Below are 27,936 nucleotides of genomic sequence, written 5' to 3'. Positions count from 1 at the left end.
TGGAAAGTGCAGCTAGCACGGCCTTTGGGGCCATGGATGGGGGCACTGAGATGGGGGGAGGGTCGTGGGGGCCCAGCACAGTCACCCAGCATGCCCTCTCCAGGAACCCACGTGCCTCAGAGGAAAGAGTGGCCACGCTGGCACCAAGGTTTAGGGGGACCACTTGATGACCGTGCAGAGGCTCCGGCACAGGCTGCGCCCACACCCCCTGCCTCCAGGAGCCTGAACGAGCCTGGGGGGGGGGGGGGGGGCGGGGCGGGGCCTGTGTGGCCCGGGCTCAGAAGCAGTAAGATGTGTGGGTGACCCAATGGGCTGACTCCTCCTTGGAGCGCTTGGCGGAGCTGTGGGTCGTGAAAAGGGACTTGTAAGCCTCGGACTCCTCGCTGTCGGCGATGGACCTCTTGGTGGCACCACAGGGAGGCTTCCCGACTTTTCCAGAAGAGCTCCCATTAGCTGCTGGGAAAATGAAAAGCCAGACACTTTACGGCTGGGACTAAAGATCATTCCAAACACCACGTTCTCCAGGGGAGAAAAGTCTGTCACTCCCGGGAATTTCCCTCCTCCTCCTCCTCTTTTGGGATGAAGGTGGAAATTCATCGTTTCAGTCACCAACTCCTACAACAGAGGAAGCTACAACATTTAAATCTATTGCCTGAAATCACACCACTTAACTACTTGCAATGTGCTCACACTGACCCCAGTTCAGTGACTGACATGAGTCAGGCCCTCCTCACAAGTGGTGGGATTTGCCTGTTTTATGGGGCGAAAGGGAGCACCAGGAAGCTGAGTGATGTCCCCTTGCCTGGTGCTACTACATAGAGTGGGGATTGGAACCCATAACCACTGTGGATCTATTCACAACACAAGGAACACAAGGTAACACATTCTTGAACCTAATGAACCCGTGTTGTTTCTGTGAAATAAACACTTTTTTTTTCTAGTTAAAGGTAGTAGGTTTCAGGAGAAATGCGCTGAATTCAGGACTATAGGCTGAATGACTGTCTGAGCGCCATGTGGATACACACAAACCCAGCCTGAGAGGGATGGGGTACATCCCTGCCCTGCACCTGAGCCTCGCCCTCTGCCCAGTCTCTGGGATGTCAGGTCCAGTTCTATGAAGCCTCGTTAGCCTGGCACCAAGCATATGCTCAACAGGAAAAGTGAACAATCAGCGTTTATGCCCAGAACCCATCCATCCTGACAGGCTCCAGCTTTGGGGAATGTTAACTGTTTCTTAGTCCCCAAGAGAGCTCAGTAAACTACCAAGAGACAGGACTTAGGATGAGCCTCAATTATTGAGTTCACGCCAATAAACTGTGGCGTAGCCACCAGGGCCTCCAGCTTTCTGGCAGCTTGCTGTGGGCTCAGTGGGACCCACCTGCACTTCTGGGAGCCAGGCTGACTTTCTTCTCCTTTGAGTCAAGACTGGAGTCTTCAGGCTTCCCCATCTTAATTTTGGATGGCCCTGCAGGCTCTGTAAGAGAAACAAAGTAAGCAAAACAGAACCAAAACACAGACACGAACTCACTCAGCACATAGCCCTACAACCTGGTTTTGCCCAAGGAACATTTTACCTTCCCTGACGTCCGGACTGGAGACAGACTCGGCCACCTTGGGTTTCTTTGTTTTCTGTGGAGAGAAAGGGGGAGTTGGAGATGTGTCGCATGCCCTCTACACTGGTGTCGGGCTGCCCGCCACCCCGAGAGCCTAATGCCAGGCCGTCCAGTTCACACACGGCGGGTGCTCATTCTGAAGACAGCCCAACGTGTAATGAATTCCAGACCTGGACCCTCTGCACATGTCCCCAGGTATATGCTTTGCCTCACACAAGATGGTATCTGTAGAATCTGCTTAAGTGTATGTTCCATAAACCACATTCTCAAAAATTCTAATGAAGATAACAGGTTTCAGGGATAAATCGACGTTGATGGTGACTATGTCCCCAGAAGACCGGCTAAATGAATACTAACGTAAGTACACATGGCACATACAGTCCAGCCAGGATATACACTCTAGCAGGACCCTCCACAGCTGTCAAACTGCTTTGATATTTGTTTATTTAACCATGAGGACTTGAGGCTTATGATGAAGGCTACTTTAGCCGATTCTCCTAACCTCTGAATTACTGCTGTTAGAGTTTTAAGCACTGGGATTATGTTGCTCTTAATTTTAGAAATGAAATAAACACCCTACAACCACATAGCTGTGTTAGAACTGATTCAATCACAGGAGAAATAGGGCCCCACTCATTCAGAGAATTTCCTTTAAAAATGCCATTTTCCTAAGTGGCCAAAAGATGGCGCTACAGACACATGGCCTAATTACTGCAGAAGGTTCCCATCACTAGACAATGTAGGGAAAAGACATTTCTCTGGCAGTAGCCTTGAACCTATAGTACACACTTGTGATGTGGTTTGTAACACTTGTACAAGACATAAAAACTGTTCACCACACACACAAGGCACGCATTCAGACCTGAGGATAATACCTAGTCCTTCAAAAAAGAAATAAAGCCCAGTTAGGTGTGGCTCAGCGGTTGAGCTTCAACCTAGGATCCAGGCAACTGGAGTTCAATTCCGGGTTGCGGGCTCGATCTCCAGTCGGGGGCGTCCAGGAGGCAGCGGATCAATGACTCTCATCATTGATATTTCTATCTCCCTCTCCTTTCCTCTCTCTGAAATCAATAAAGATATATTTAAAAAAAAAGAAAAAAGAAATAGAGACCACTGTTGAGTTCCAAGCCCTCGGCTCACAGCTGAGGTTATTTGAAAAGCACAGCAATAAGGAGTCGGGAAGAAATGCTGTGTCTGTCTCCAGCTGCGAGCGTCTGTGGGGAAAATCTTGGTGTCCTGGTCGCAGTATCTAAGAGGCACTCCCAGAAGGTCTGGGGAGCTCTTTGAGGAGAGGGGTGTGTGAGTCCCCCGGGCAATGAACAACTTCCCAGGAAGCCTGGGAAAGACAGGAGACAACTCACCAAAGTCAAGTGTTAAATTAATGACCACTCGGACATCTTCCAGGAGCTGTTGCTAATGTACAATTTTTCCCTTTTGTGCTTTTTTTAAAAAAATGTTTTTATTGATTTTAGAGAGAGAGGAAGAGAGAAGGAGGCGGGGGGGGGGGGGGAAGAAACATCGATGTGAGAGAGAAACATCAGCTGCATCCTGCATGCTCCCACCCAGGGATCGAACTATAACCTGGGCACGTGCCCTGATGGGGAAGTGAACTAGTGATCTTTTGATGCATGGGACAACACTCAACCAACTGAGCCACACTGGTCAGGACCCCTTTTGCACTTTTTAAAAACTGAGCTTGATCAATGAAGAACAGGCAGATCCTTTTCAGTAATTGTCCTTTGTCAAAACTATCTCAAGCTTTTTTCTGTCGTGTTCTGCATGATAATGAAATCACAGCAATTTAGAAAATCAACTTGGAATGAATGCACGTATGTAGATTTACTTTTAAACCTGCACTCATCCCTTTAAATATTTCTCACGATTGTTGTATTAACAACTTATGAGACTGCTTCACAGAACACTTGTATTAAATCTGAGGACAAAGTTTGGGCACAATTCCTTGTACTACAGAACCATTTATACACTAAGAAAAATGGTAAGAGGAGGAAGTGCACAGGCTGGCTCTTTCTGAGAACCCTGGATCCCTACATGGTTACAGCACTGCTGCCAGAGTCCCCAGCATCCGCCTGCGAAGCCTCATGACTAAGAACATATATTCCTGCGGGTGATACGGTCCTGCCTGTTCCTCTATTATGATTAAAAAAATAAACTCTGAAAAATCTTTCATCACGACACCTCCTGTAAACACACGCCACCTTCCACACACCTCTGTCCTTGGGATGCTGGAGCTAGTATTTAACACTACATTCTTCTGCCTTCGTCTTTAACACGTGACTTTTTTAAAAACGAAAATTCTGCCATTCACAAAAGACCAAAGCTACCATCTGGAAATACATAAGAAATAACAAAATTTACTGCTGGATCCAGAATCAATGGCATATTGGAAGATTTTTAAGCTGATACGCTTTTCTGAGCCTGCTCGGAATGTCAGGTCACTGCTTATGGAAATGGGATCCAAGCCGAGGGCCACAGAACAAGACCCTTACCTGCATGTCCGCCCAGAGCTCTAGTCACGAGCCAGTGTCCACCCCCGGCTGCCCTTCTGGAGAACCTAGGGCTAAGGAAGACCAGAGAGGCAGCTCCCATTTGTGGGGAGGTTGCTTAGCTCCATGCTACTCAAGGTACTACTGGAGGAGTTGCACCCTGGGGTGGGTGGGAACACAGGCTCCTGGGCTTCCCAGGTCTCCGGGTGACACCTGGAACACTCAGATCTTGGCAGCCGGCTCTGCTTATGTGCCGGGTGCACTTTTCCTGATGTCACAAGTTGTGAACGATGAGTAGGTAGCCTCCCTTGGTGTCCACAGGACATTGGTTCCAGGACACCCCACAGTACCCAAATCCAAGGATGCTCAAGTCCTTTATAAAAATGCCATCTATATAAAAAGTATTTGCACTTAACCTGTATGTGCACAGAGGCTACAGCAGGGAGTGCCTACACCACTTCCTTTGTGTGGATTTAGTGTAGTACTCAGTGTATTTAAGTTTTGCTTTTTAAAACCTTCTGGGATTTTTCCCCCCTGAATATTTTCGATCTGTGGTTGGCTGAATCTGCTGATGAAAACCTGCAGATACAGAGGGCCAGATGCTCTCTTTATTTTTTAAATATATCTTTATTGATTTCAGAGAGAGGAAAGGAGAAGGAGAGAGAGAGAGAGAGAAACATCAATGATGAGAGAGCCATTGATTGGCTGCCTCCTGCACGCCCCCGACTGGGGATGGAGCCCGCAACCTGGGAATCTGACCGTGTGCCCTAACCAGGAATCAAACCCTGATCGCCTGGATCATGGGTTGACGCTCAACGGCTGAGCCATACCCGGCCGGGCCAGCTGCTCTCTTTAAAAAGTCAGTAAGAGTGGTGGCTCACCAGCTGCAGTCCCCCCCTCCTGACAGGTCCCGTTACCCGCCCCGCCCCCGCCACATCCTATGCAGGGGTAGTCACTGAACAAGAGGATGAGCGAGGAAGAGAGAGCATGAGGCCAAGCAGGCCCTGGAATCTTTCCAGAGCCCAGGCCCTTCTGGTTGCAAAAAACGCCTCAGTCACTGCAAACCCGAAGCAGCCGCCAGCAACGCTGTGCAGGGGTCTGCATCCACTGCATCGGCTCTGGAGCAGAGGAGCAGCAGGCGGGACCTGAAGACTTGCTCACAACTAGGCAGGTGAGGGACGTGCGGGACCCGGTTACCTTTCCCAGCCTGGCTCTCAGCCGTCTCTCCTCCATCCTGCTCTTTAGCGTCTGCACGTCCTCCTTGGTGCCGTTGAGCACGATGACATCCTCCTCCTGGAAGGCAGCCCCGCACTGCAGAGAGCGAGACAGACTGTCACCAGGGCAGCAGCCCCCTCGGACCCCCCCTCTCGGCTCTAGGAAATTCCCACTGCTGCCCTGCCTGCATCATGGCTTAGCCAGCTCCTGAGTCCGCTGCCTTACTGGGCTATTTATTGTGGTTCTGTCTCCAAAGCCCACTACTTTGGGTCAGCTCCTTTTCTAGGGCGGGCCTGGTACATTCTCGCGATTGAAGAAATCTTCCTTTGACCCACAGATCTTGAGGTCGGTGCCACAGAGAAGGTATAAGAACAATGACAGGGGTGCCCAATACGGCATCCAGCCAGGACTGCCTCTCAAGAAAAGCTGTTTTTGCCATCACACAGCGAGGATGGAGGGAGGTCCCCAGGGACCCCCTACACTGTGGGAGCCTGGGGCAGAGCCTTCCACGGAGGGAAGGGTATCCTTGGAGGGGGAACAGGGGACCTGTGGGAACGGAGTCAAGTGTAGATAAGGCCCCGTGGGGCTGGGGCGATGGCATCAATAAGGCTCCTGAGAACACAGCCAGAGGCAGGAAGGAGTCCTGCGTTTGTGCCCAGTGGTTCAGTCAGCCCCGCACTCCCTTCCTGGGCACTCCGGGCTTCCGGCAGCTTCTTCCCAGCACTCCTCACTGCCCCCTTTCCTTCGGGTCAGTGATCAGCAGTCTCCTATGGTGTGGGTCACGTCTCCTGGCTTCACTATGCTAACAGATGTGTCTGTGAGAATCCTATGAGAGTGCCAGCAAGGGAGAGAACCTTCGAAGCCTGAAAAGGGAAGGATGCTAAGACTGACAAAGGGGAGGTACGCAGACTCTGCCCCTACAAGGTGCACCCTCAGTGGAGCCGGAGGACAGGGGCAGGGTAAGGCTCCCATGTCCCTGAGATCAGGCCCCCTGGAAAGCACACTGACACAGGGATTGTTCCCAACACTATTTAGGAAGCAAGCAAATTTAAAAATAACTTTTAATTATCCCTTTTATAGAAGAGGATCGGGTAACCAGACCTGGCCTCCCGTTTGTAAAAGCATCTGAATAGTCTGGCCCAGGACTGTGGGGCTCTGCCCAGCTCACAGAACAGGATCAGCCCTCTGCACAGCCATCCTTTGAGACAGGGGTTTTCTGTTGTCGCCTGGTTCTGATCTGTAAGGAGCCACCTGGTCCTGAAGAAACACTCAGACCCACGGCAGCAGCTACCTTTCAATCTACATGTCAGGATGAACAGGAATGAAATCTGCAAGAGGAGCAACTGGCAGGAGAGAAGCTCGGGACTTGGCAGGGTTCCACCGGAGTAGGAGAGGCATCTTTCTGTAAGTCTTACTACCTACCAGGGGCTGAGGAGGCACTGCTAGTAAAATAAAACATGCTTTTCTCTGCCCCCTTTACGATTTTAAATAGAAACACTGGAACATCAGTAATGCTGTAAAATGCAGGGGTAGCAGGCATCTTTTTCTCTCAAAAACAGTCACTTTTCATTCAAGCCATAGAAAAGTGGAATGTTTTCAAGTATGAGGTCAGAGTTTACAATTTTAATTTTTAAAAAATGTATGTTTTTATTGATTTCAGAGAGAGAAAGGGAGAGGGAAAGAGAGATAGAAACATCAATGATGAGAGAGTCACTGATCAGCTGCGTCCTGCATGCCCCCGACCAGGGATCAAGCCCACAACCTCGGCATGTGCCCTGACCAGGAATTGAACTGCAATCTCCTGGATCATAGGTCGACACTCAAACTCTGCACAGGGGGCTGGGCAGTTTACAATTTTAAATGACATCGTCTGTCCTTCCTTACGTGGGAGATAATAACTAAGTCAGCCTTGAGGCCACGTCTAAACCCTCAGTTTGAATTTTGTGCCAGTAATGAAGGTGTTATTTTTGTTGTAGTGGTTTTGAGTGGATATCACATCAAAGTGGCTGAGATATGAATGCATTTTAGGATTAAGCATTTGTGATGAAGATGTCTCTTTCACTGGACAGGGCAGTCTTCAAGTTCAAAATCAGTCTGATATTATAAGCCCAAACAGCTCAAGAAAATACTGTGCTAGCTTGCAGGGTGCTTTTGACATCATTCTGAGCCCAGAGCCCAATGAAAATAACCAATACAGAATTTCCACTGCTGTGGCTAGAGTGATTGTTTTTTTGTTTGTTGTTTTTTTAAATATATCTTTATTGATTTCAGAGAGAGGAAAGGAGAGGGAGAGAGAGTGAGATAAACATCAATGATGAGAGAGTCATTGATTGAGTCCACAACCTGGGCATGTGCTCTGACTGGGAATCGAACCCCGATTGCCTGGATCCTAGGTCGTCGCTCAACCACTGAGACACGCCCGGCCGGGCAAGAGTGATTGTTTTTAGGACAAACATACAGTATATGGAGAGAGCACCTGACACTCCTGGTCTGGAGGTCGCACTGTTCTGGGGCACGAAGCAGCCCCCCACCCTGGACCAAGATGGAAGCTCACACTGATCTGCTCCTTCACCCCCATCCTGGTGTCCCTGTGAGGCAGACACTGTCATAAACCCTATCTGCAGACCAGAAAACAGAGAATAAATTGTTTAATCCAGTTAAGCTAAGGTTATTGGTTTAAACAGTAATATTCCAGAATATATGATAAAATATATATGTATATTTTAAATGTGTTTTATTGATTTCAGAGAGAGGAAGGGAGAGGGAGAGAGAGAGAAACATCAATGATGAGAGAGAATCTTCGATTGGCTGCCTCCTATACTCCTCCCTACTGGGGATCCAGCCCACAACCTGGGCATGTGCCCTGACCAGAAATTGAACTGTGACCTCCAAGTTCATGGGCTGACGTTCAACCATTGAGCCATGCCAGCTATGGCAAAATATTTTAAGTTTGTCTTTAAAGATGCTCATTCATTATCTATTTACTTATGGGAATTAAATTAAAAAATACGTATACCCCTGAAAAGTCTTTGTAACAAATTAAATCCTATCTTAACAAAACTGAAATGACTACCCTTAAATGAGGAGTTCTGGTGATGATACACGACACCAAACCCATGCTGCTGACTTCTGTTTCTGGCAGTTAAGGCTTGTGGGGGGCAGGGAGAGACTGCAGAGGGACAAAGAAAAGGAAAGGAACATACTCATTGCCTCTGTAATGAAGATAGTGATATGTTTTGAAACGACCCTTGAGAGTATTGTATGCTTGGACAAAAGCATAAAATGTAAAACAATTCCATTCTGAGAACTATAATTGGACACCATTTCTGTTACTGCAGAGATTCTAGCAGTATAAAAAGGAAAAATACTTAAAACACCACCCTTAACCATAACTTTGGTAATTATTTCTACTAAAAAGAGTCTACACTATCTCTCGGATGTTCTGTCTTCAGTGAACTGAATGGATATCCTCAAAGCGTCATTCATTGTTTGGAAGCCATTTAATTTTACTGTACATTATATATATTTTAATAATGCTGCTCATATGATTATTTAAAGATTATTAAAGTATATAAAAGCCCAGGAAGTTTAAGGGATGACAGTACACAAAAAAGCCTTAAATGCCCCCCCTCCGCAATCTACATTTAAACCATTTGTGATACACGAGGAAATAGGACACTGGGGTGGTGAGCACAGGTCTGGGTGGGCAGAGATTTTCTATCTGCTCTGTAACACACCAAGAGAACTGCCACTCTCTCTCAGCCCTTTAAAATAAATAAACTTTTCGTGGAGGAAAAAAGTTGTTCAAACACCAGTAGAACTACTTTTCTATGAGCTGCACATTCCCCACACCTGGAAAATAACAGTTCAATTTCCTAAAAATGAATTCAGTGACAGAGTCACACGTTTAACATACTTTCACTATGGCTACAAAGCTGACTTTCACAATATAGAAACTAACAACAACATCACCAAGAATCAAGGCTAGGAAATGTCTGCAAAACTGAAAATGGTGCCCACCACTATTGCAAGAGGGAAAACCACCCGGCCCTGCAGAGTGGATTCCCACGGGAACTCCCCACTCTCCGCCAACGCTCTGCGTGGCCGTGAGCCCTGCGTGTTCACGCTCCACAAAGCGGAGCCTCCGAGGCTGCGTTCACAGGCTGCCCGGCTGCCCTGGAAGCTCGGGTGAGGCAATAACAGAGCTGAACCTCGGGTAGCCCGAGTTCCCACGCTACTTGGCGTTCCAGCACGCACTTATTTCCAAATGTCAAAGTGAACCTGAGCTGGAAGGAAGGCTCGGTTGGGCAACCGTGAGCACAGCGCTAACAGAACTGGAGGGGAAGGGCAGCGGGTGAACCCAAGCACGCACATGCCTGTCTGCATCAGGGAGGGAAACACACTTAGCCCGTGTTTCACCCTGAAGGGCAGTGTGCTACACAAGAGGCTTGTCTTCATTTAATCATTACAACTACTGAAAATATCTAATCCCTGGGCTCTGGGATTACATGGGGGGGAATCTGTCAGTGAATGGGGCTAACAATTCTGTGATGGGACCAGAATGTTTTACTTTGACCATAAGCTTAAAAGCAAAACCAAGAGAACCAACCAAAAACCCTCCCACCCTCCTCCCCATACTGACCTACAGTACAGAACAAATGTAATGAATGACAGCCCATGGTCCATGTTCACCAACATTCTCAAAGGAGGAGTAGTTAAAAACTTACTTTCATTTTGTTTCGACAGGTATTGCCTTCTTACTAAATTTCTATTTTTATGATAAAAAAATTTTATTATATAATAAAGGTTTTATTATTTTTTAATAAAATTATTTTTAATCCTCACCAGAGGATATTTTTTCCATTGCTTTTCAGAAAGAGAGGGAGGGAGGGAGGGAGGGAGGGAGGGAGGGAGGGAGGGAGGGAGGGAGGGAGGGAGACTGATTGGCTACCTCCCACACTTGTCCGACTGGGGCCAGGGATGGAGCCTGCAACCAAGGTACATGCCATTGGCCAGAATCAAATCTGGGACCCTTTAGTCCACAGGCTGACGCACTAACCACTGAGCCAAACTCGCCAGGGTAGTTTTGTTTAGAGACCAGATGTGAAATGTGTTAACTATAATGATGGTTTTGTGTCGATAAAAAGTAGTCATAATTTATTGAAATGTTTATAAAATTATGCCATAATGTTTCGTATTAGGGGCAATCAATGAACGTTTAATAACCAAACCAAGTTCTGTTTACAGAGGAAATGGGAACTCTTGTATGTGCTGGTGGATGTAACATGGTCCGGCCACTCTGGAAAACCGTGGCCAGCAGTTTCACTTTCCAGCATTTACCCCCTGAGAAACAAAAACACAGGTCCATACAAAGACTTAAGCACAAATGCTTTTAGCGCCTCGTGGTATCCTAACACGGGGACCAGCTTCAGGCCCACCAACAGTACACGGATAAGCACACTGGCCAGCGCACACGATGGAATACCGGCCAGCAAGAGAGGAAGGAAGTGGTGATAAACCCAACGACGCGAAGAATTTCAAAACCAGTATCCTAAGTAAAAAACGCCGGGCAGAAAGTCCATAACATAGGAGTCCGGTTATGTAAAGTTATAGAATATGCCAACGGATCCAGTGACAGAGCGCACACTGGTGACTGTCTGAAGAGGAGGGTTGGGGAGGGGTAAGGGTCAGGCTTGAAACAGTGATGGTGGCAATGGTCTCTCGGGGGGTATACGTACGTAAAAGCTGACTAAATCATACGCTTCAAGTATGTGCACTTTAATCAAGTTGGGTGGGTTGTGCAACACCCTAAAGTCTACCTGTTGTTCTTTTCGGGAGCCTAAAGAAAACCATTTCAAACCATGGCAATGAGGAGGCAGCTGGAGCTCACAGCACGAGTCAGCTGCGAGCCACCAAGCCCGGGCTCCTTGTGGGCATGGCCCTCTGCACCTCCATCTTTCTTTACATAAGGAATCCAACCCAGGAGGAAGGCAGAGGAGGAGCCCACCTGCCCAGCAGCAGTGGAATGTGGCTTCTACCTAGATGACTTGTGTTCAGCTCTCTTTGAAGGCAAACAGGCAGGCCCCCAAGTTGCACAACTTTGTAAAAGCCCTCATGGATAGGAAATACTCACCCACTGCACACACCAGGAAAATGCTCCTGGATTTCCCAGGGGTTGCATTTCACAGCCAGACCCAGTCTGCAGAAAAGGCCAATTTCTGTATGGCATATGTTATAACCACTTGTTGTGGATTTAATGTTTACCAGTTGGATTAACCCAGGACTGATATTTTTGTCATTCCACTTAATTCTGATGTAGTGCATGATTTCTTTGTTGGTTTTGATTGGAAAAATCACCTTCTCTCTCTCTGATGAAATGAAAATATTTCAAAACAGGGGCTTTATAAGACTACAGGTTGATAATAACTATATGAAGGATCTAGTCCATTCCAAATTTCAATGGAAGTATGTCATTAACCTTTGCAGACAGGATTTTCCAATCAAAACCAACAAAGAAATCATACACTACATCAGAAGTAAGTGGAATGACAAAAATATCAGTCCTGGAGTAATCCAACCAGCAAACATTAAATCCACAACAAGCCCAAATCATCCTGGATCCACCCCTGAAGGAAATATCTACGCATCTCCAAACAAAGGATTCAAAGAAGAACCACCCATAACGTAACAATTTATCTTGGAAGCCCTTGCTTTGTACTAACAAGGAAGTTTGTACAGCTTGTATTGACTGACATCCATGCAAGAGACATGCTTGAGTGGTACAAAGATATCCACAGCCCCAAGCGGCACTACTGGGTGACCTTGAACCAACTGGAAGGTAAGAACAGTCTGGCAATACGCTGGGTGTTAGAGTAGAGGTAGCAATAGGATAAGTTAATTCTTAACTGAGGATTCTCTCTATTCCAGCTACTTGGTGTGGCTTGGTCGATAGCTCTGTATTTTGCAAGACCTTCCACTTGGGGAGCATTGGAGCGTCTTTGATTTCCAGGGCCTGACACTGGCTGAGAGCACCCTGTCCCCAAACCAACCTGGCTGCTTCTGTTCCCCCTCCAGAAAGGATCACTTTACACATCAAATGCAGCCTTTAGAAAATTCTAAGTGCAAATATTTGGAAAGTTTTTCATTCACTTAATAAACACTAGTGGAACCCTGCTAGTACTAGGCATTGTGCTAGGGGCTCCTTAAGAATGAAAAATATTGCCCAGCTGGCATGGCTCGGTTGGGCATTGCCTGTGCACCAAAAGGTTGCCAGTTGGATTCCCAGTCAGGGCACATGCCCTGTTTGCAGGATTGATCCCCAATTGGGGGCATGCAAGAGGCAGTCGATCAATGCTTCACTCTCATTGACGTTTTTCTCCCTTCTCCCTTCCCCCCTCTCTCTAAAAATTAATACAAATCTTAAAAAAAAAGAATGAAAAATTATATTAAAATTATTGCTTTTTTGGTGGCAAGTTGGATAGTTGAGAGAGGTGCTCTGGGAGGCGGGGGGAGGCCAGGGCCCTCCTTTACATGGTCTTGTTTTCTCTCTGTGAAAAGCTGACTGGCTCCTACATCCCGTGGCTTCAGCTTGAAAAGCTAAGCTCATCAGTCCAGACACAGCACAAACAATAAATCCAGCAGAAACTGATTAGCACTTTTTTATAATCTCTCATATCCACAGAAAAATCTCATTTTCAAATCATGTCAGAGGGTTTAGAGGGAAAACAGAATCCAGAGAAACCCACCATAACCATGAAGAGCACACTGTGCACACAAAGTTACGAGAGATGGAGGAAGGGATGGAAAACGAAATCTATGTAAGAAGATGGAGAGGCGAGGCTCGGGTCCACCCCAACACCACCACCAGGGTGTGTCTGCCTCCAGCCCCCAAGAGTGGGCCTTTCACCCAACGACAGCAAGGCTGCTTTGCCACCAGTCAAGCAGTGGTTGTATCAGAGGAAGTGGAAATGACAGTGCATAAGCACTTGTACCAACAGAGTGAGAAGCTGGGCCCACACTGCATGTCGGTTTCTCCCCGCACAGACGCCCCGGGAGCCACGCCGAACGCAGGCTGAAAAGGCAACGTTTGAGCCACTCGGTGGAGGAAAGAGGAGGAAAATGTCCATGATGGATGTAAAGGTAAACACAGGGATAAACCAAAAAAAAAAAAGCCTTCAAATTTTACAAAAACTAGACAACCACTGCCTAGGTAACGGAGGGTGAAGACCAACACATTTAAAGTAAGCTGGGATTAGTGGTGATCCAATTGGCATGGTGTCAATTTTTAAAAATTATTTATTTAAGTATAAGATCCATCCAGAAAAGTGCACAAATCTTAAGTATTGGGGTTGATAAAGGTTCCCAAAGTGAACATGCAACAGGGCTGCAACTCTTAAAGTTTTAGGATGAAAGTACCTAAGCTATCAGCATTTTCCACCTGCTCCTAGAATTCAAACTCAAACATCAATTAGAAATGAGCTGTGTCTCCCTGGGTCTCTCTGTTAAAACAGAAACTGAACAAGACGGGCATCTGCTCTGGAGTGGGGTCAGCCAACACCACCTGCAGGCTCCCTGCTGCTGCTTCTATGAATGAAGTTTCATTGAACACAGCCATGCCCACTCGCTGTACAGTTTAGGACAAGGAAGGGCAGAATCGCAGTTACCTGGCCTTTACAGGAAGGTTGCCATGCAACAAACTTCACATCTGTACCTGTTCTGCCTGCGCGTTCCTTAAAAGAAACTGGAAATATTTTTATTATAGATTAAAATGTTGCAAAGGTGTCTTTTCCAACCTACTATACATTGTGTATGTGCTGTGACTAGTTTTTCATTGACATCTTGCAGCCACAGATTTAATTTAGCTCATTCAGTTCATGGGCAACCTCTGTCATTCTGTCTAACTGGCAAAGGCAGTCCTCATGGCCAAGCCCATCAAGCCGAAGACTGACTTTTCCTCTGAAAAATCAGACATTTTAAGATTCAAATGTTTTAATATGCATCCCTGTAGCAAACTTCTTGCAATGAAACCTTAATTTTAAGGTCCTTAGATAAGGCACAGAGCACTCCGGCCCCCAAGGTGTTTCTTAAGTAGTTCCTGCTGAAAGGAAAGAGAGGAGGGAGGGAGGGAAGGAGGGACGGAGGGAGGGAGGTCTTTTGGCCTTGCTCACAGGGATTCTCCCTGAAGAACTGTGAATTCTTTTGCCCCTTTGTCTGGTGTCCCAGGGGTTTTAGTTACCAGGGCAACAGACAAAAGCAAGGTGGGGTGGGGGAGAGCAGTGTCCCTTTTCTGTGAGAAGTTTGGAAGAGAACTGGTTGACTGCAGCAGAGTTCTCAGGACAACAGTTTTGGGGAAATACTTATGGAGCTGAAAAGCTAGACCTTGGCTCCTATGGGGCTATTCATGCCCACTCCCCACCCACCTGGGCCCCAGCGTGAAGATGGCTGCTTGAGAGGAGCAGACAGTCTGGAGAAGAAACAGAGAGTGACGAACAAGTCACAGCCAAGGACAAACAGGCGGGGGGGGGGGGGGGGGGGGGGGGGGGCTGTGTGTGTGTGTGTGTGTGTGTGTGTGTGTGTGTGTGCGCGCGCGCCTGAATCACGGCAGACACAGTGCAGGAGGGCGAGAGCAAATCCGCACGGGACACAAGGCAGGAGGGCAAGAGCAAATCCGCACCGGAAGGTGCCTGTGCTGAGCACCTCCCTCCAGGGACAGCTGGGAGCTTCCCAACCACCGCAGGAGCCATTGCAGACACAAAACCTATTGCAATAGTGCGCTTGTGTGTGGCCCTCGGACTTGAATACTGTGGATCAGAGATACAAAAATACACCAGATCCACCCAGTTTTTGAGATATTTAAAAGTCTCACCTAAAAGAAACAGGCCGCAGACAAATAAAAATGTAAAATCTAACACCAGAGCAGTTCAGACAGGCCATTCCTGCTGTGTCACGAGCAAAGCCAAGTCTGGGAGAGTGGTCTGGAACAGCTCCTTCCCTCCCAGCCCTCAGAAAGAACCACCCTGCCGACACTGTGATTTCAGACTTCTAGCTTTCAGAACTGTGAGATGGTACATTCCTGTCAAACCACCCAGTTGGTGACACCTTGTTATGGCTGCCCTAGCAAGCTAATTATGTACAGTATTCGATCTAGTTAAGCAAAGGGAATATTTATGTAGATTATGTAAGTGAAAAGTGCTCTTCTGGCAACAGATTTATGCTTAAAACAGTTTCCTCCCTGAGATACTCCTGAATTATAGCCAGCCTGTCTTGCCTGCAGGAGGCCCCTCAGGAGACAGGCTGAGCAGTGTTCCTGCTCCTCACCTGGTCACTGCTCCTTGTGCAACCCTGACGCAGTCGGTTCCCCTTTCCTCTGCTTCCTTCCCTTCCCTTGAAAGGCTCAAGGTACGAACTTTCAAGTTTGCTGGTGTTCAGTAAGATTTCCCAAGCACCAAGAAAACAATTTCTGAGTTCCTGAGTAATGTTGCGTCTTCATGAAATACAGTCAAGTTCTCTGTAAAAGCTCTGTTATGCATGTTGTCTGCATAGTTACTAATATGTGTGGTGTCAGCCAATGCAAAGAAAAACTGCCTAGTGATCCAGGAGATGGTCACCATTACGGGTAGAAGGAAAAACGTTTCATTGCTTTAGATCAGAGTCCCCCAAAACTGGCAGCTCATTAGAATTATCCCGGAAACTCTTAAAAGGAGGAATCCATGTGGGTCTACATCCACCTAAAGACTTTGATGTAGGGGTCTGAGTAGTTATCAAACTACTGTGGTGATTCTACAGGGAAAGCCTGGTTTGGGAACCACTGATTTAGGATATTTGTCTTCTGTAATAAATGTCAGCTTAATTTCCCCCTCTCTTACTTACATTCTTTCAAGCAGACTTCCTGAGTGTACTTGCAAATGGCTGTAACGCGGAAGCACCACCTTACACACTGCTTGCTGACACATACACGTGTGAACACAGCAGATGCCATGCCTTTCCTGCTCCACATTAACCAGGTTCCCCGAGTTCCCGCTCCTTCACAGTGCTTCTCACACAGGCTCCCTTTTCATACCTGCTGTCAAATTCTTGCCTCAGTGGCTCCCTACCTTATTCCCACCTGGACCTGTTCCTCAGTCTGGCACTAGAAGTTTCTATCAACCTGTCCAACTCACATCTCTGCCCAGTCTCCCAGCTCCTGCACTCCCTGCCCCACAGTCCTACCCAGCCCCTGCAGTGACTACACCTTGTCCCCCATCTCCTTGGGCTGCCTGGGTGATTTCCTCCCCAAAGTGTGGCTGCTTTCTCCTCCGCTTCACAAAACCCCCACCCATTCCCCTCCCCCACTGCATACCATGGACAACAGCATCTCACACTTCAGGCATTCCCTTGCTACATGTACTGACAGTATCCTAGCATTTTTCTCTAAATCTACCCATTGTTTCTACTTAAATTTACTTCAAAAGTTAACTTTATATTCCTACCATGAATTTAAAAAAAGTACCCTTTGCAATAAATATAAAATAAGCATAACGATGCAGGGAACACACACACTCTCGCTAGACCTGCCTGCCACAGCTCTGAGCGCAAGGTCCACTCTCTCAGGAGCTTGAGAGTTAGAGGGGCGCCAAAATACACTAGGACCAAACAGAGACTTTCTCTTCAAGGCCAAGTAGATGACCCGAAGGAGCACCGAAGTGGGAGTTACTATATCCCAATGTGTTGTCTCTGACAGCTATTTGCTGTAGTGTCTGTGGACCACCCCACACCAGCACTCCTCCCACCAGCAGGCATGTCCCGTCCCAACCTCTGGGCAAGTCTGACTGATGAGAAACAGGCCCTGCCTTCAAGGCCCAGAACAAACACCTCCTCCTTCATAAAGCCATTTTCTACCAGCTTAGTCAAAAGAAAGAAAGTTCTCCTAATATTTATTGCCAGGCAAAAAAAAAAAAAAAAAGTAAGTTCTCCTGCCTGGCCGGCATGGCTCAGGGTTTAACGTTGACCTAGGATCCAGGAGATGGTGGTTGGATTCCCAGTCAGGGCACATGCCCAGGTTGCGGGGCTTGATCCCCAGTAGGGGGCGTGCAGGAGGCAGCCAATCAATGACTCTCTCATCACTGATGTTTCTCTCCTCACCCACTTCTGCCCTCTGAAATTTAAAAAAAGAGTTTTCTAGCCCCTAAACTCCAATGATATCTTTACCATCCACTTGGTACCTGGCCTCAAAGAACAGGGTAGACTTTTCAGGTAACATATGTTCCTGCAGGACTGCAGTCTCATGAGCACAGACAGGGACTGTCACCACACCCTTGTTTTCCTTGGACACCTATACATCATCAATACAGGAGATGCAGCAAGAACTGGTGAGTAAATGGCACGAATCAATTCCTGAATGCTTTCTTTGAACTTTTTCTGGTAAAAGTTTAATGGCACAGATTCCAAATTCTCCCATGGCTTTATTCACAATCACCCTACACCGACTTCTTCCTACCAATGACCTTTTGCTTGTCTTTGTGTCCCAGATAAATGGAATCACCCAGGATGTCCTCTTCATGCCTGGCTTCTTTTATAGAGGGACCGCTTTAAAATGAATGCCATCTGGTCTAGCTTAAAGCTGCCTCTGGCTTCCCATTGCCCTCAGAGTAAAATCCACAAGCCCCAATGTAGCCACCGGGCCCTATGTGAGGTGACCCTTGCCTGACTTTTCCTCTCTGTGCCTCTCCTCCACCATACTTCCTGTTCCTTGAACCAGCAAAGACCCCTGTCACCTCTGAACTTTTGCTTAAACTCTGCTTGGCTGCCTCCTTTGCACCCTCAAAGTCTTTGCTCAAACCTCCAGGGGTACCTTTGCCGACTGCCACTAAGGTGGCCTCTTTCCCTATGGGAAGTCACCCTCTGTGACTCCTTCCTAGCATCTGTCACAACTGATGTTGCCATGCTCAGTCATTTGAGTGTCTACCTCTCCAATGGGCCGGTGGGTCCCATGCAGGCAGGGGCTCAGTCTTATCCACTGTGGGAGCCAGCAAACAGTGCTGAGGACAGGGCTGGCCCCTGTCAGCTGTTCAACAAAAGCTGCTGAAGGAAAGAATAGTTCACAGGAGGGAGAAACAGTACAGGGAAGCCTAACCAAGTCCAAGCAGGGTTAACAGGAGTGAAAGTGCAGCCCACAGCCATTGGCATCCATGATACTAAACTAAATGCCAGGCTTTCCATGAACCAGCAGAACACCAGACACATAAATGTTCTGGCTAAGCAGCAACACATGAAAGCAGTCACCAGCATCTCCTTCAGCTGAGCTGGGCAGAGCTCCCACATCAAGCATTTGCTCACTCGTCTGACCATCTACTGAGGACCTGCACTACGTCCTAGAGTCAGCCCTCTGACACGCACAGCAGGAGCAGAGGATTTTCAGGGCAATGAAAATACTCCGTATGACGCTGTAATGATGGATGACACATGTCGTTACACATCTGTCGAAACCCACAGAATGCACACCGAGAGTGACCCCTAATGGAAACCATGGACCCTGGATAGTGATGTGTCACTGTAGGGTCATCAATTGTAACCAATGCTTCACTCTGGTGGGGGTGTTGAGAATGGGGAAGGCTGTGCATGTATGTGTGGGGGGAGAGGGAATATGGAAAATCACATACTTTCCTCTTAATTTTACTGTGAACCTAAAATTGCTCTAAAAAAAATAGTCTCATTTTAAAAAAAAAGAAAAACCCTCACAGTCCAATGGGGAGGCCACCACACAGCCACCACCAACATTCTGATGAGGTCAGTGGGAAAGGACGGCGCCCAGGGAAGGAAGATCGCTTTGGACTAAGGTTCCCGGAAAGGATCCTCCAGGCTGGCAGGTTGGGGCAGAAGGAACAAAGGCCCCAGACAGAGAGGGGCTCTCAGGGAGTGGCCCCAGCTTGCTTTGAGCAGGGCAGTCACCAGGACATGTCATATGAGGCACCTGGGTCTGTCCTCCCATCAGTGACAAGCTGCTGGAAGGGTTGTAAGCAGAGAAACAGCTAATTAGAAACTAATTAGACCCACATTTCAGAAAGAAGTAGAGGATGCTGAAATCACACATGGAGGAAAGGACCCCAAACATGTTTCCTCAGCCACTAAGAAGTAACAACTGACATATGTCAACAACTCACTGTGTGACAGACTTCTGCTTTTATCTCCTTCAAGGCTCGTTCAGAGAACACACAGCCACAGCACCGCAGGAAGCAAAACCTGGAGAAATAATCCAATGTGGACAATGACTTACATGATAATTAAAAAACGATTACCCACATTATCAATTAACATTTGTTCAGCTTACACAAAGACCAAGAACCACAAAGAAAAATGGTTCCATTTGATTGTATTTATATATATAAATTAAAACCATGAACATAGGCTATAGTCCCATTCCCACACACCTTTGGAATAAACTCTCTCCTATAAATAAAAATAAACACATTAAAAAAAAACAACAAACATTAAAGTCAAAAGACAGAAAAGGAACTCAGGGAAAAATATTTTAAATATATATGTGGTTCAGAGTTTGTGAATATTAAAAGAGGTATCAAAAAGCAATAATAAAGCAATAAAATAGAAAAATGGGCAAAAGGCATTAACACGTCTCATAAAAGAAATATAAATGGCCAACACATATAACAGATGCTCAACCTCAACTCTTAGAAATGCCCTTCAGAACAACAGAACCTGTTCCCTCTTGGGCAGTAATGGAAGAGGCTGAAGGACTGCAGTTGGCAAGTGTCCGAGGAAACAGCACGTTTGCTGGGTGGGCATACGATGCGGCACAACACGTAGGAGGACCATCTGTCAGTGTGAGGTAAGCATCACACTCCAGAATTTCTCCACATACCTGTGAAGCTGTGCAGCACAGAAAGCACTGCTTGGGACAGGGTAAAAGAGGAGCCCACCTAACTGGCCAGCGGCAAGGGGTGGCTGAGTAGGCTGTGAGGACTAAGGAGAATACAGTAAATCTGTGAGGCCAAGAAAACATGCTCAAATTAGAGAAGTAGGAAAAAAAGAAGTTACACAAGATGTATAATGTGATTCCGTGACTATGGGAATAATACATATTTATATTTCTGTCGGCAGAGGTGTAGGGAAGCGTGGTACATGGGTATTGGGAGGGCTGCTGGGCCATTAAACGCCGAACAACTAATCCTGCTACTCTGAAGGTGAGGATAGGGGGGAACGGGCAAAAAGCACTTTCAGATTTTACTTTACATACTCCTCTAAAAGCGCCACAATAGAAAGGTTCTCCAATTTCCTAGGGACTAGTGCCGCGGACTGCCCTAGTGAAAATCGGATTCATAACATCGTACTAAGTTCATTAAATGTTGTTTAGGACCAAAGAAAACGTCCTATTTTATGGACGCTTACTAATTATTAGTGATTTAGGAAACTATTTGGCTCGATGTTCTTACTATACTATTAATTCATTTCTATTTTTCTATGTATTTATATCTTTATTATACAAACTTTACTAAATGTACAAACAAATCTATTTTATAGTGTGAAGGCCCTATTAATAGGAGGGCAGAGCCAAAATAGGTGAAGCCCAATGAACTGGGAAGAGAGAAAGAGGAAGAACAAATGAGAGAGGAAAAACTGGAGGAAGCCACAACCAGAGCAACAGGCTCCAGGTAACCTCTACTTGGGACCCTGGAGCTGAGTTTGTTTATGCTAAGTTCCTCTTTTAGGGTGAACCATGGTATTCTCAAAAAGAAGTGGGAAAGTAGACACAAAAGGTCACACACTGGATGCTTCCATTTATAAGAAATATCCAGAAGAGGTAAAACCATTAAGACAGAAAGCAGGCTGGTAGCTGCGAAGGGCCAAGGGAAGAGAGGAATTAGGTACGTGAGCCTGTTTCACAAATAGTTCCTGCTTGACCCAAATGGTGAATTTTAGCTTTTTATTTTATTATTTTTCAGCTTTACTTAAGTGTAACTGATGACTAGGAATTGTGCATATTTAAGGCGCACAACCTGATGATCTGATACACGTATACACTGTGAAATGATCAACACAATCAAGCTAAGTAACACACCCATCACCTGACAGTCTCCACTAATGGCTGAAGTTGGAGAGCGAGGCCAACGTGACTTAAATTGAGACTACGTGAAGAACAGAATCTTTAGGTCATTCCATCTCAAAGCATAGTGCTTATGCTCTCTGGCGTAGTTGGCCACACGTAGCACATACGTCTGTTAAATGAATGTATACTACAGGTGTGCCAGAAAGCTCCAGATGAAATGTGGTTGTTTACAGCTCAGTAAAAGTTTTCACTTACTTGACGTGCTTTTACCCCCTTTCCTGAACGAAAATAGTAAAAATTACTTTTCAACATGCAGTGTGTTAGATGAAAGATTCTGTTTTGACTACCAGCTGTTGAAGATATTTCTAAGTGGTGGGGAAAGAGTTTAGAGCTTTGGCTTAAGAGACATACTATACAAAGACATATACTAACCCATTCAACATTCTTTTTTTCCTTTCTTTAACTGATTTCAGAGAGAGGAAGGGAGAGGGAGACAGAAATGGAAACATCAACAATGAGAGTCATTGATCGGCTGCCTCCTTCATGCCCCCTACTGGGGACTGAGGCCCCAACTAGGGCATGTGCCCTGACTGGGAATTGAACCAGCAACCTTTTGGTTCATAGGCTGATGCTCAACCACTAAGCCATGCCAGCTGGGCTCAACTTCATATTTTTTAAGGGAGAAACATACAGGTCACTTATATTTTTCTATACAAATCTCAACCTTAAGGTTTCTGGTGCTCTGGCCAGAGGATTTTTAGCTAGAAATTCAAGTGAAGTTATTAGCAGCTGGACCTCTAGCTGATATGTTCTGTAACAGTTTCCACTGTGAAATTTTTAGCAATGACAAGGAAATGGGATGTCTGACAGGAAACATTTGCCCTTTGCTTTCTCTTCCATCAGAAGAGATCAGATAACCCAACCCAAATCTCATAAGCATCACATGAGAAAATGTTAAAATCCCTCTTTACTTCAGGTTTTCCTGTTCTTGAAAACAGAAGGACACAGACAACAAAGGTGAGTGGACTTGGACACCATGTTACAAATGGCTGATGAGGCGTGAACTATCCAAACTGAAGACCACCTTAAAGAAGTCTGTGTGATTACCAGGCTCCAGCACAAACCCTAACAGTACCAGTGTGACTTAACCAGACTCACCTGTGTCGGCCGTTCATCTCCAAGCCCACGACTGGGCAGATGAAACGTGCTCGCTGGAGGTCATCGTGTTTGTCTCCTTTCGTGTTTCCTTTGTCCCCTTCCCAGGCGGGATTGTCAGAAAGCCTCAGCTCTGTCACATTCTGTGAAAAACCACCCACATTTTAAGAATTAATTTGATAAGTGGCTCACCCTTAGCCTTAATAACCACCTAAATCAACAGAGAAATTGTTATTCTAGTCCCTTCCCACTCAAACCTCTTCTTCCTAGCTACTTTCCTGTGGCCATCGATTAACATGGATATAAAATTAAACCATAAATCCTGACAGAAAACACGATTTAAAAAATTCACTAACCAGCAAATAAGTTAGTTAATTTCTATTTCACAAATATTTTGCTATTTAAGGAAAAGCAAATCCTGACATGAAAAATTACTCCACTAAGAGAAAGCTTTATAACCATTTCATCCAGAGAGGAACACTGTTTCCCTGCTCGTGAATCCTCACTGAGGCTATTCGGTATTACTGACCACACATGTTTATTGAATAGTCGGAGATAGTAAAATGTGAGGCCATGGTCTAATGAGTCCAAGGCACAATATAAGCTAGAGAACACTATTGTATTCCAAATCAGCCATTCAGGTTTTCAAAAAATTCAACTTTTCAAGAAGCGACTTAGCCAAACTTTAGCATTTGAGGCATTTCCCACATTTAATCACACACTTTGACTGCAACACTCTGGAGAGCAGCCAAGTACCTTAGAAGGAAAGCCACGATGCATAGGGCTGGTTTACGGCTGTGATATGTCTCATCAAGTTCTCTGCTCAGAGTATTTGTGGACTATTAGCTGATAGTAAAGAGGGTTGTTTTTTTAGCATTAAAATGAAAAGTTCAACCACATACACGGAATACTGTGGTTTAAGTACAAAATTATATAAGTAAATTTCAATGAAAATCACATTTTTAAGATAAGATTTTTTTTAGGAGTGAATTCTCTTCCCAAGGCAAAAGACGACAAGAATCAGCATGGTTATCTCTATAGCACTATGATTAGCTACATTTCAAAATTATTAATTTGCTTGAAATAAACATATCCTGTATCCTAAATCACTCCAAGAATTCAAGCAAAAAGCCTAATATAACAATAAAACAGTTAAAAAGAAAGAGAAGGAAAAAGGAAAAAACCCAGGGCCTGTGGTAAGTAAGGGCTCTGGTCCTGTGCAAGCCCCACCAACTGGCCATGTGGCCCCAATGAGATATTTACAGCGAGGGTGAGAGCAAGTGGTTGACAAGCTTGATGGTTCTTAAATTCTTCACTATTCTGATTTTTCTCCCAATGACCAAATTTGAAAATTTTGTCCCCTCAACAAATTTCCTTTACTAAAAAACTTGTTTTTCCACTTTTATGACAGAACTTAACTGCCAATCAGAACTTTTATTCAGCAGGAGATAACTACAATGATTTAACACTGGTCTACCTATAAAATTCTCTAATTCTCTAAAATTGTCTTCCAAATAAAAAATTCAAGTAGCTGAGTTTTAACTACAAAAATAGGCATCCCAACATTTATACAGCACATTGAGAGTTTCCAAAGCTCTTTCACCATATTAAGTCATAACAGATTTATAATGCAAAGTACAGGTGTGGGACCTTCCAGCTTGAGCTTTAAGTGACTGCTACAAAATCACATCTTTAATAGCTGGCTGGGTGGGACTGAAATTCACGACATACAAGAAATTCATAACAAACATGAATTCTATAAGATAAACCTTAACCACTGAGACCCTTGGAGCACTTCAGAATCACCTGTCTTACCTTAATGCTTTTAATGTGAGATGCTGCCTTCCCAAGAGCCTTTTCAGCAGATTTGTCCAGTAGAAACTCAATGACAGCATCTTTGTTATAAAGTCTGCAACAATAAAATTAGTCAAAACATTTTGGCAAGAATTAACCTTCGCACAAAGGATGAGTACTAAATTGATAACAGAAATGCCCAGCCTTATTAAAAAAGTAAACTTAATCCTCTCTCAACTATTTCCAGAGTATACAAAGAAAGAAACTAATTTAAAGTCAAGGGTTGCAAACTGTCAGTCCGAGGGCTGAATGTCACATTAACAAGGATTTCAAAAATTGGGAAACTTAAAATGAAAGTACACATTTTCAACTTTTCCGGGATAAAAAAATAAAACCAGAAGTTCTAGAATCACTAGGCCCACATTCTTGAACTGCAACAACTGGCTGGAACTGAGGAGCAGCTACCACTTTAGACAGGACATGAACTCTCCAGTTTCTCCCAGTCTCCACCATTCCCTAATGCCCACATGGCTCCTTCATGCATTTATGTTTATAACTCAACTCCTATCAACCCCCGAGTTTTCAACCCATGGATTAAATAAACCAAACTGAATAGGTTGTATAGAATTATGTTTACAGGGAATGATAACCTAGGCTTCACCATTCTGCTTGTGATAATTCACATTTGATGAATCAAGTACTGCATTTACACATTAAAATTCTTTTAAAAATCATTCAATAAAAACATCTTGATTAAGAAACCATACCTGCCAAGTTCACAGGCAACTATTGGTCGCCTTAATATTTCTTGACTTAGAGCACAATAGTTCCATAGGGCGACCAATTCGGCATCTTTGTCAACCTACAAAAAGAAGGAAAAATCCTTTTAATTAATTTTCACTTCTGAAAGACATATGGTCCACAGTTCTACATCGAAAGGCTTATTCAGTAATATCATACTCATGATTTTTGTTTTTTACAAAGATAGTGACACAAGAAGCTGGGATTTAAAAAGTAAAAGTAATTAATACTATGTATGTCAAATAAAGTTCCCTCTAAACATGACACCCACGATGAAACAGTGTACATAAAGTTATTAAATTTCTTATGCAAGGTACATATAAATATTAATATCTGTATCTTAAAGTAAGTTAGGGAAGCCATACAGAAAAAGCAAACTGTACAGGTTAATTTCTAACAATGGGAAAGGCTCCAAAGTTTTAGCAGAATTTAAAGACTGAGAAGACAGACATTATTATTTAAAAGTTCAGCACAAAGATTATTTAATTCTTTATAAAATCTTCAACTTAACATATGTGTTTTTTGCAAACTGTTCACTGGGGGCACATCAAACCCTTATCCACAATATGAAAATCCAGATGTAAGACATTCCATAACCTTCAAATGATATTTTTACCTATATAATATTTAATGTCCCATTCTTTCCCCCTACTAAAATGCCAAACCTGAATAATGTAACACAATGGCACATTTGAGAGAAAATGGAAATAGAAAAAAAATTCCCTTAAACTTGATTTTTGCAGCAGCAACAACTGCTTAAGAGTCTACTATGCTAAGCAGTTTCTGTAACTTAATCCTTTAGCCGTCATAAAGACCCGATGAGTCAGTATTTTTACCTTTGTTGTTGAGGAAAGTGAGACACCAAGAGGTCACACAGCAAGTAGATGAAGGAGCTAGAGTAAGAGCAGGCTGGCTCCAGAGACCATGCTTTTATTTTTTATTTATTTTATTTTTTATTTTTTAAATATATCTTTACTGATTTCAGAGAGAGGAAAGGAGAGGGAGGGAGAGAGAGAGAGAGATAGAGACATCAATGATGAGAGAGTCATTGATTGAGCCCGCAACCCGGGCATGTGCCCTGACCGGGAATTGAAGCCCGATCGCCTGGATCCCAGGTCGACGCTCAACCGCTGAGCCACACCCGGCCGGGCCAGAGACCATGCTTTTAATCACGACTCTCTATTATTTCATACAAAAGCAAACCAACCCACACTCCTGCAATTGTTATTCTATCCATTCCCCAGATCCGAAGCCACACTTGAGCAATTTAAATAGCTTTTATCAAAGTTATTGGAGCAGGGAGAGACCTGCCACCAGTGAAATGCTTGCTGTATGAGGTGCTTTACGTGCCTTCTATTACTAAAAAGCAGTTACTAGTCCTAACTTTGAAATCCTACATAAGTGAATGGGAATCTTGGTTTCCTTCCTTTCAGGTTGTGAGATCTTGGTCATGTTACTGGATCAATTTCCCTGCCAGTAGCATGGAAATTACATCTAATTTCATCAATTACCTGTGAGAATTAGGAATCATTCACTCATTCACTAATTCATTATACTGTACTTAGTGTGCTAGGAGCTGTGCTACTTGTAGAGAGCGGAAAGGCACGGACCCTACCGCCGGGAGCTTACTATCCCGAGACCGACATCAACCAACAGGAACGCAGTGTCCAGGGGGGCAATACAGTTTTAAGAGAAGGACCTAATCTCATGGGGATAAGGGGACGTTTTGGGAAGACTTCCCTGAGAAAGGATGTTAATGTATATACAAAGCGCGGTGAACAGCAGCGAACTGTATCGTGGTTGCCGTGGCAGACAGGCATCAAATCTGGCGCTGTCACCAGCGTCTCACCCCCCCATTTCCATGTCTGCAAGGTGAGGGTGATGGCGGTATGTCGCGAGGTGAGAATTACATGAAACACCCCATATTGAAGGTACTGCCGGGTGAATGGCAATAGCAAGCGCGCAATAAAGGCCCATTGTTAATACTGTTTTTGAGTTCTACAAATGGGATAAATGAGCGCAGACGCGTCTGGAAACCCGCTGGCCCCACCCCCACCTCTCCTCGCTCCCGGCCCCCCCCCCCAGTCCAGAGGGCCTACATCGCTGACCTTCTCAACCTTCTTGGGCCCTTTCACCAGTTCGTGCCTCTTGGGTATTGTTCCGCCGTCACAACCCATCTCAAGCCGGTGTCAAAGTCAACAACAATCCCCCGCGGACTCAACTTCCGGAGTCTCTGGCGACTGCTGCAGTAACTTCCGGCGCGCCGCTGTGACGCAACACGCCCGTCGCCACGCAGCGGGGCGGGGCGGGGCGGTGGCCCAGTCGTGGTTGCCATGGAGAGCGTCGCAGAGCGCTGGGCGTGGCCCCGCGGCGCGGCTGCGGGGACGCCGGCGGTGCTCCCGGGCTAAGTTGGGTGCGCAGTGTGTCCCCGCTCCCGCCGGGCCCAGCCCTTCCTCTCTCCCGTGGGCGCGGGTTCCTGCTGCGCCGTCGGGGTCGCTCGCCCACCCTCCGGGGCGGGGAGACTCGGGAGCACCCTTCTCTGGGTCCCGGTCCCACTCCAGCCGGTCTGGGCATCGGCGAGCGCCTCGCGGGAAGGGGCCGCTTTTATAACGCAGTTAGTGCTGCATAGGAATGGAGCCTATTATTCAGTTAACATGGATCTGCTTTTGAAAGAAGAATGCATCTTTGTTGAGCGCCAGCTGCGACCTAAGCGCTCACAGCAAATCCTGTGAAATGAAGTAACAGGTGAAAGGTTAGCGCGGGGTGCAGCCTGGAGAGCCGGCTCAGAGGGTGAATAAAGAAAAAATTAAATTTA

At 45.7% G+C, this 27,936-nt stretch overlaps 2 protein-coding genes across 3 annotated transcripts; one reads left to right on the top strand and one right to left on the bottom strand.

The window, feature by feature from the left end:
• Positions 1-249: 249 nt before the first annotated feature.
• RTF2 (replication termination factor 2) lies at positions 250-27,345 on the bottom strand. 2 transcript variants are annotated; one of them, XM_087819184.1, is made up of 9 exons: positions 27,230-27,345; positions 25,088-25,182; positions 24,342-24,435; positions 22,530-22,669; positions 19,471-19,549; positions 5,315-5,428; positions 1,575-1,629; positions 1,379-1,474; positions 250-456 (listed from the first exon to the last, which is right to left on the bottom strand). In XM_087819184.1, exons 1-9 carry the CDS (start codon positions 27,296-27,298, stop codon positions 278-280), a joined length of 921 nt encoding a protein of 306 aa, XP_087675310.1. In that variant the 5' UTR covers positions 27,299-27,345; the 3' UTR covers positions 250-277. The 2 variants fall into 2 exon arrangements, with proteins under 2 accessions (XP_087675310.1, XP_087675311.1); XM_087819185.1 differs by having other exon boundaries at positions 250-453.
• On the top strand, positions 9,342-13,925 carry LOC107538080 (putative beta-1,3-galactosyl-O-glycosyl-glycoprotein beta-1,6-N-acetylglucosaminyltransferase 7). The gene is given in 9 exon segments (XM_087819270.1): positions 9,342-9,520; positions 11,171-11,321; positions 11,323-11,464; positions 11,467-11,526; positions 11,529-11,590; positions 11,652-12,006; positions 12,009-12,170; positions 13,376-13,471; positions 13,843-13,925. Coding segments are annotated over 9 exon segments (1,290 nt in total).
• Positions 27,346-27,936: the final 591 nt, after the last annotated feature.

This window comes from Miniopterus natalensis, chromosome 7 (assembly GCF_054644295.1).
Source record: "Miniopterus natalensis isolate mMinNat1 chromosome 7, mMinNat1.hap1, whole genome shotgun sequence".
NCBI classification, from domain to species: Eukaryota; Metazoa; Chordata; class Mammalia; order Chiroptera; family Miniopteridae; genus Miniopterus; species Miniopterus natalensis.
This window is presented reverse-complemented; position numbering and strand designations above follow the sequence as displayed.

Bases quoted from the DNA above. Each gene is read 5' to 3' on its own strand.
- RTF2 (XM_087819184.1), bottom strand. From the start codon at position 27,298: ATGGGTTGTGACGGCGGAACAATACCCAAGAGGCACGAACTGGTGAAA. The intron at 24,436-25,087 runs GTATGGTTTCTT...TTATTGTTGCAG, and splicing joins GTTGCCTGTGAACTTGGCAG to ACTTTATAACAAAGATGCTG. The intron at 457-1,378 runs GTGGGTCCCACT...TCATTTTCCCAG, and splicing joins CCTGGCTCCCAGAAGTGCAG to CAGCTAATGGGAGCTCTTCT.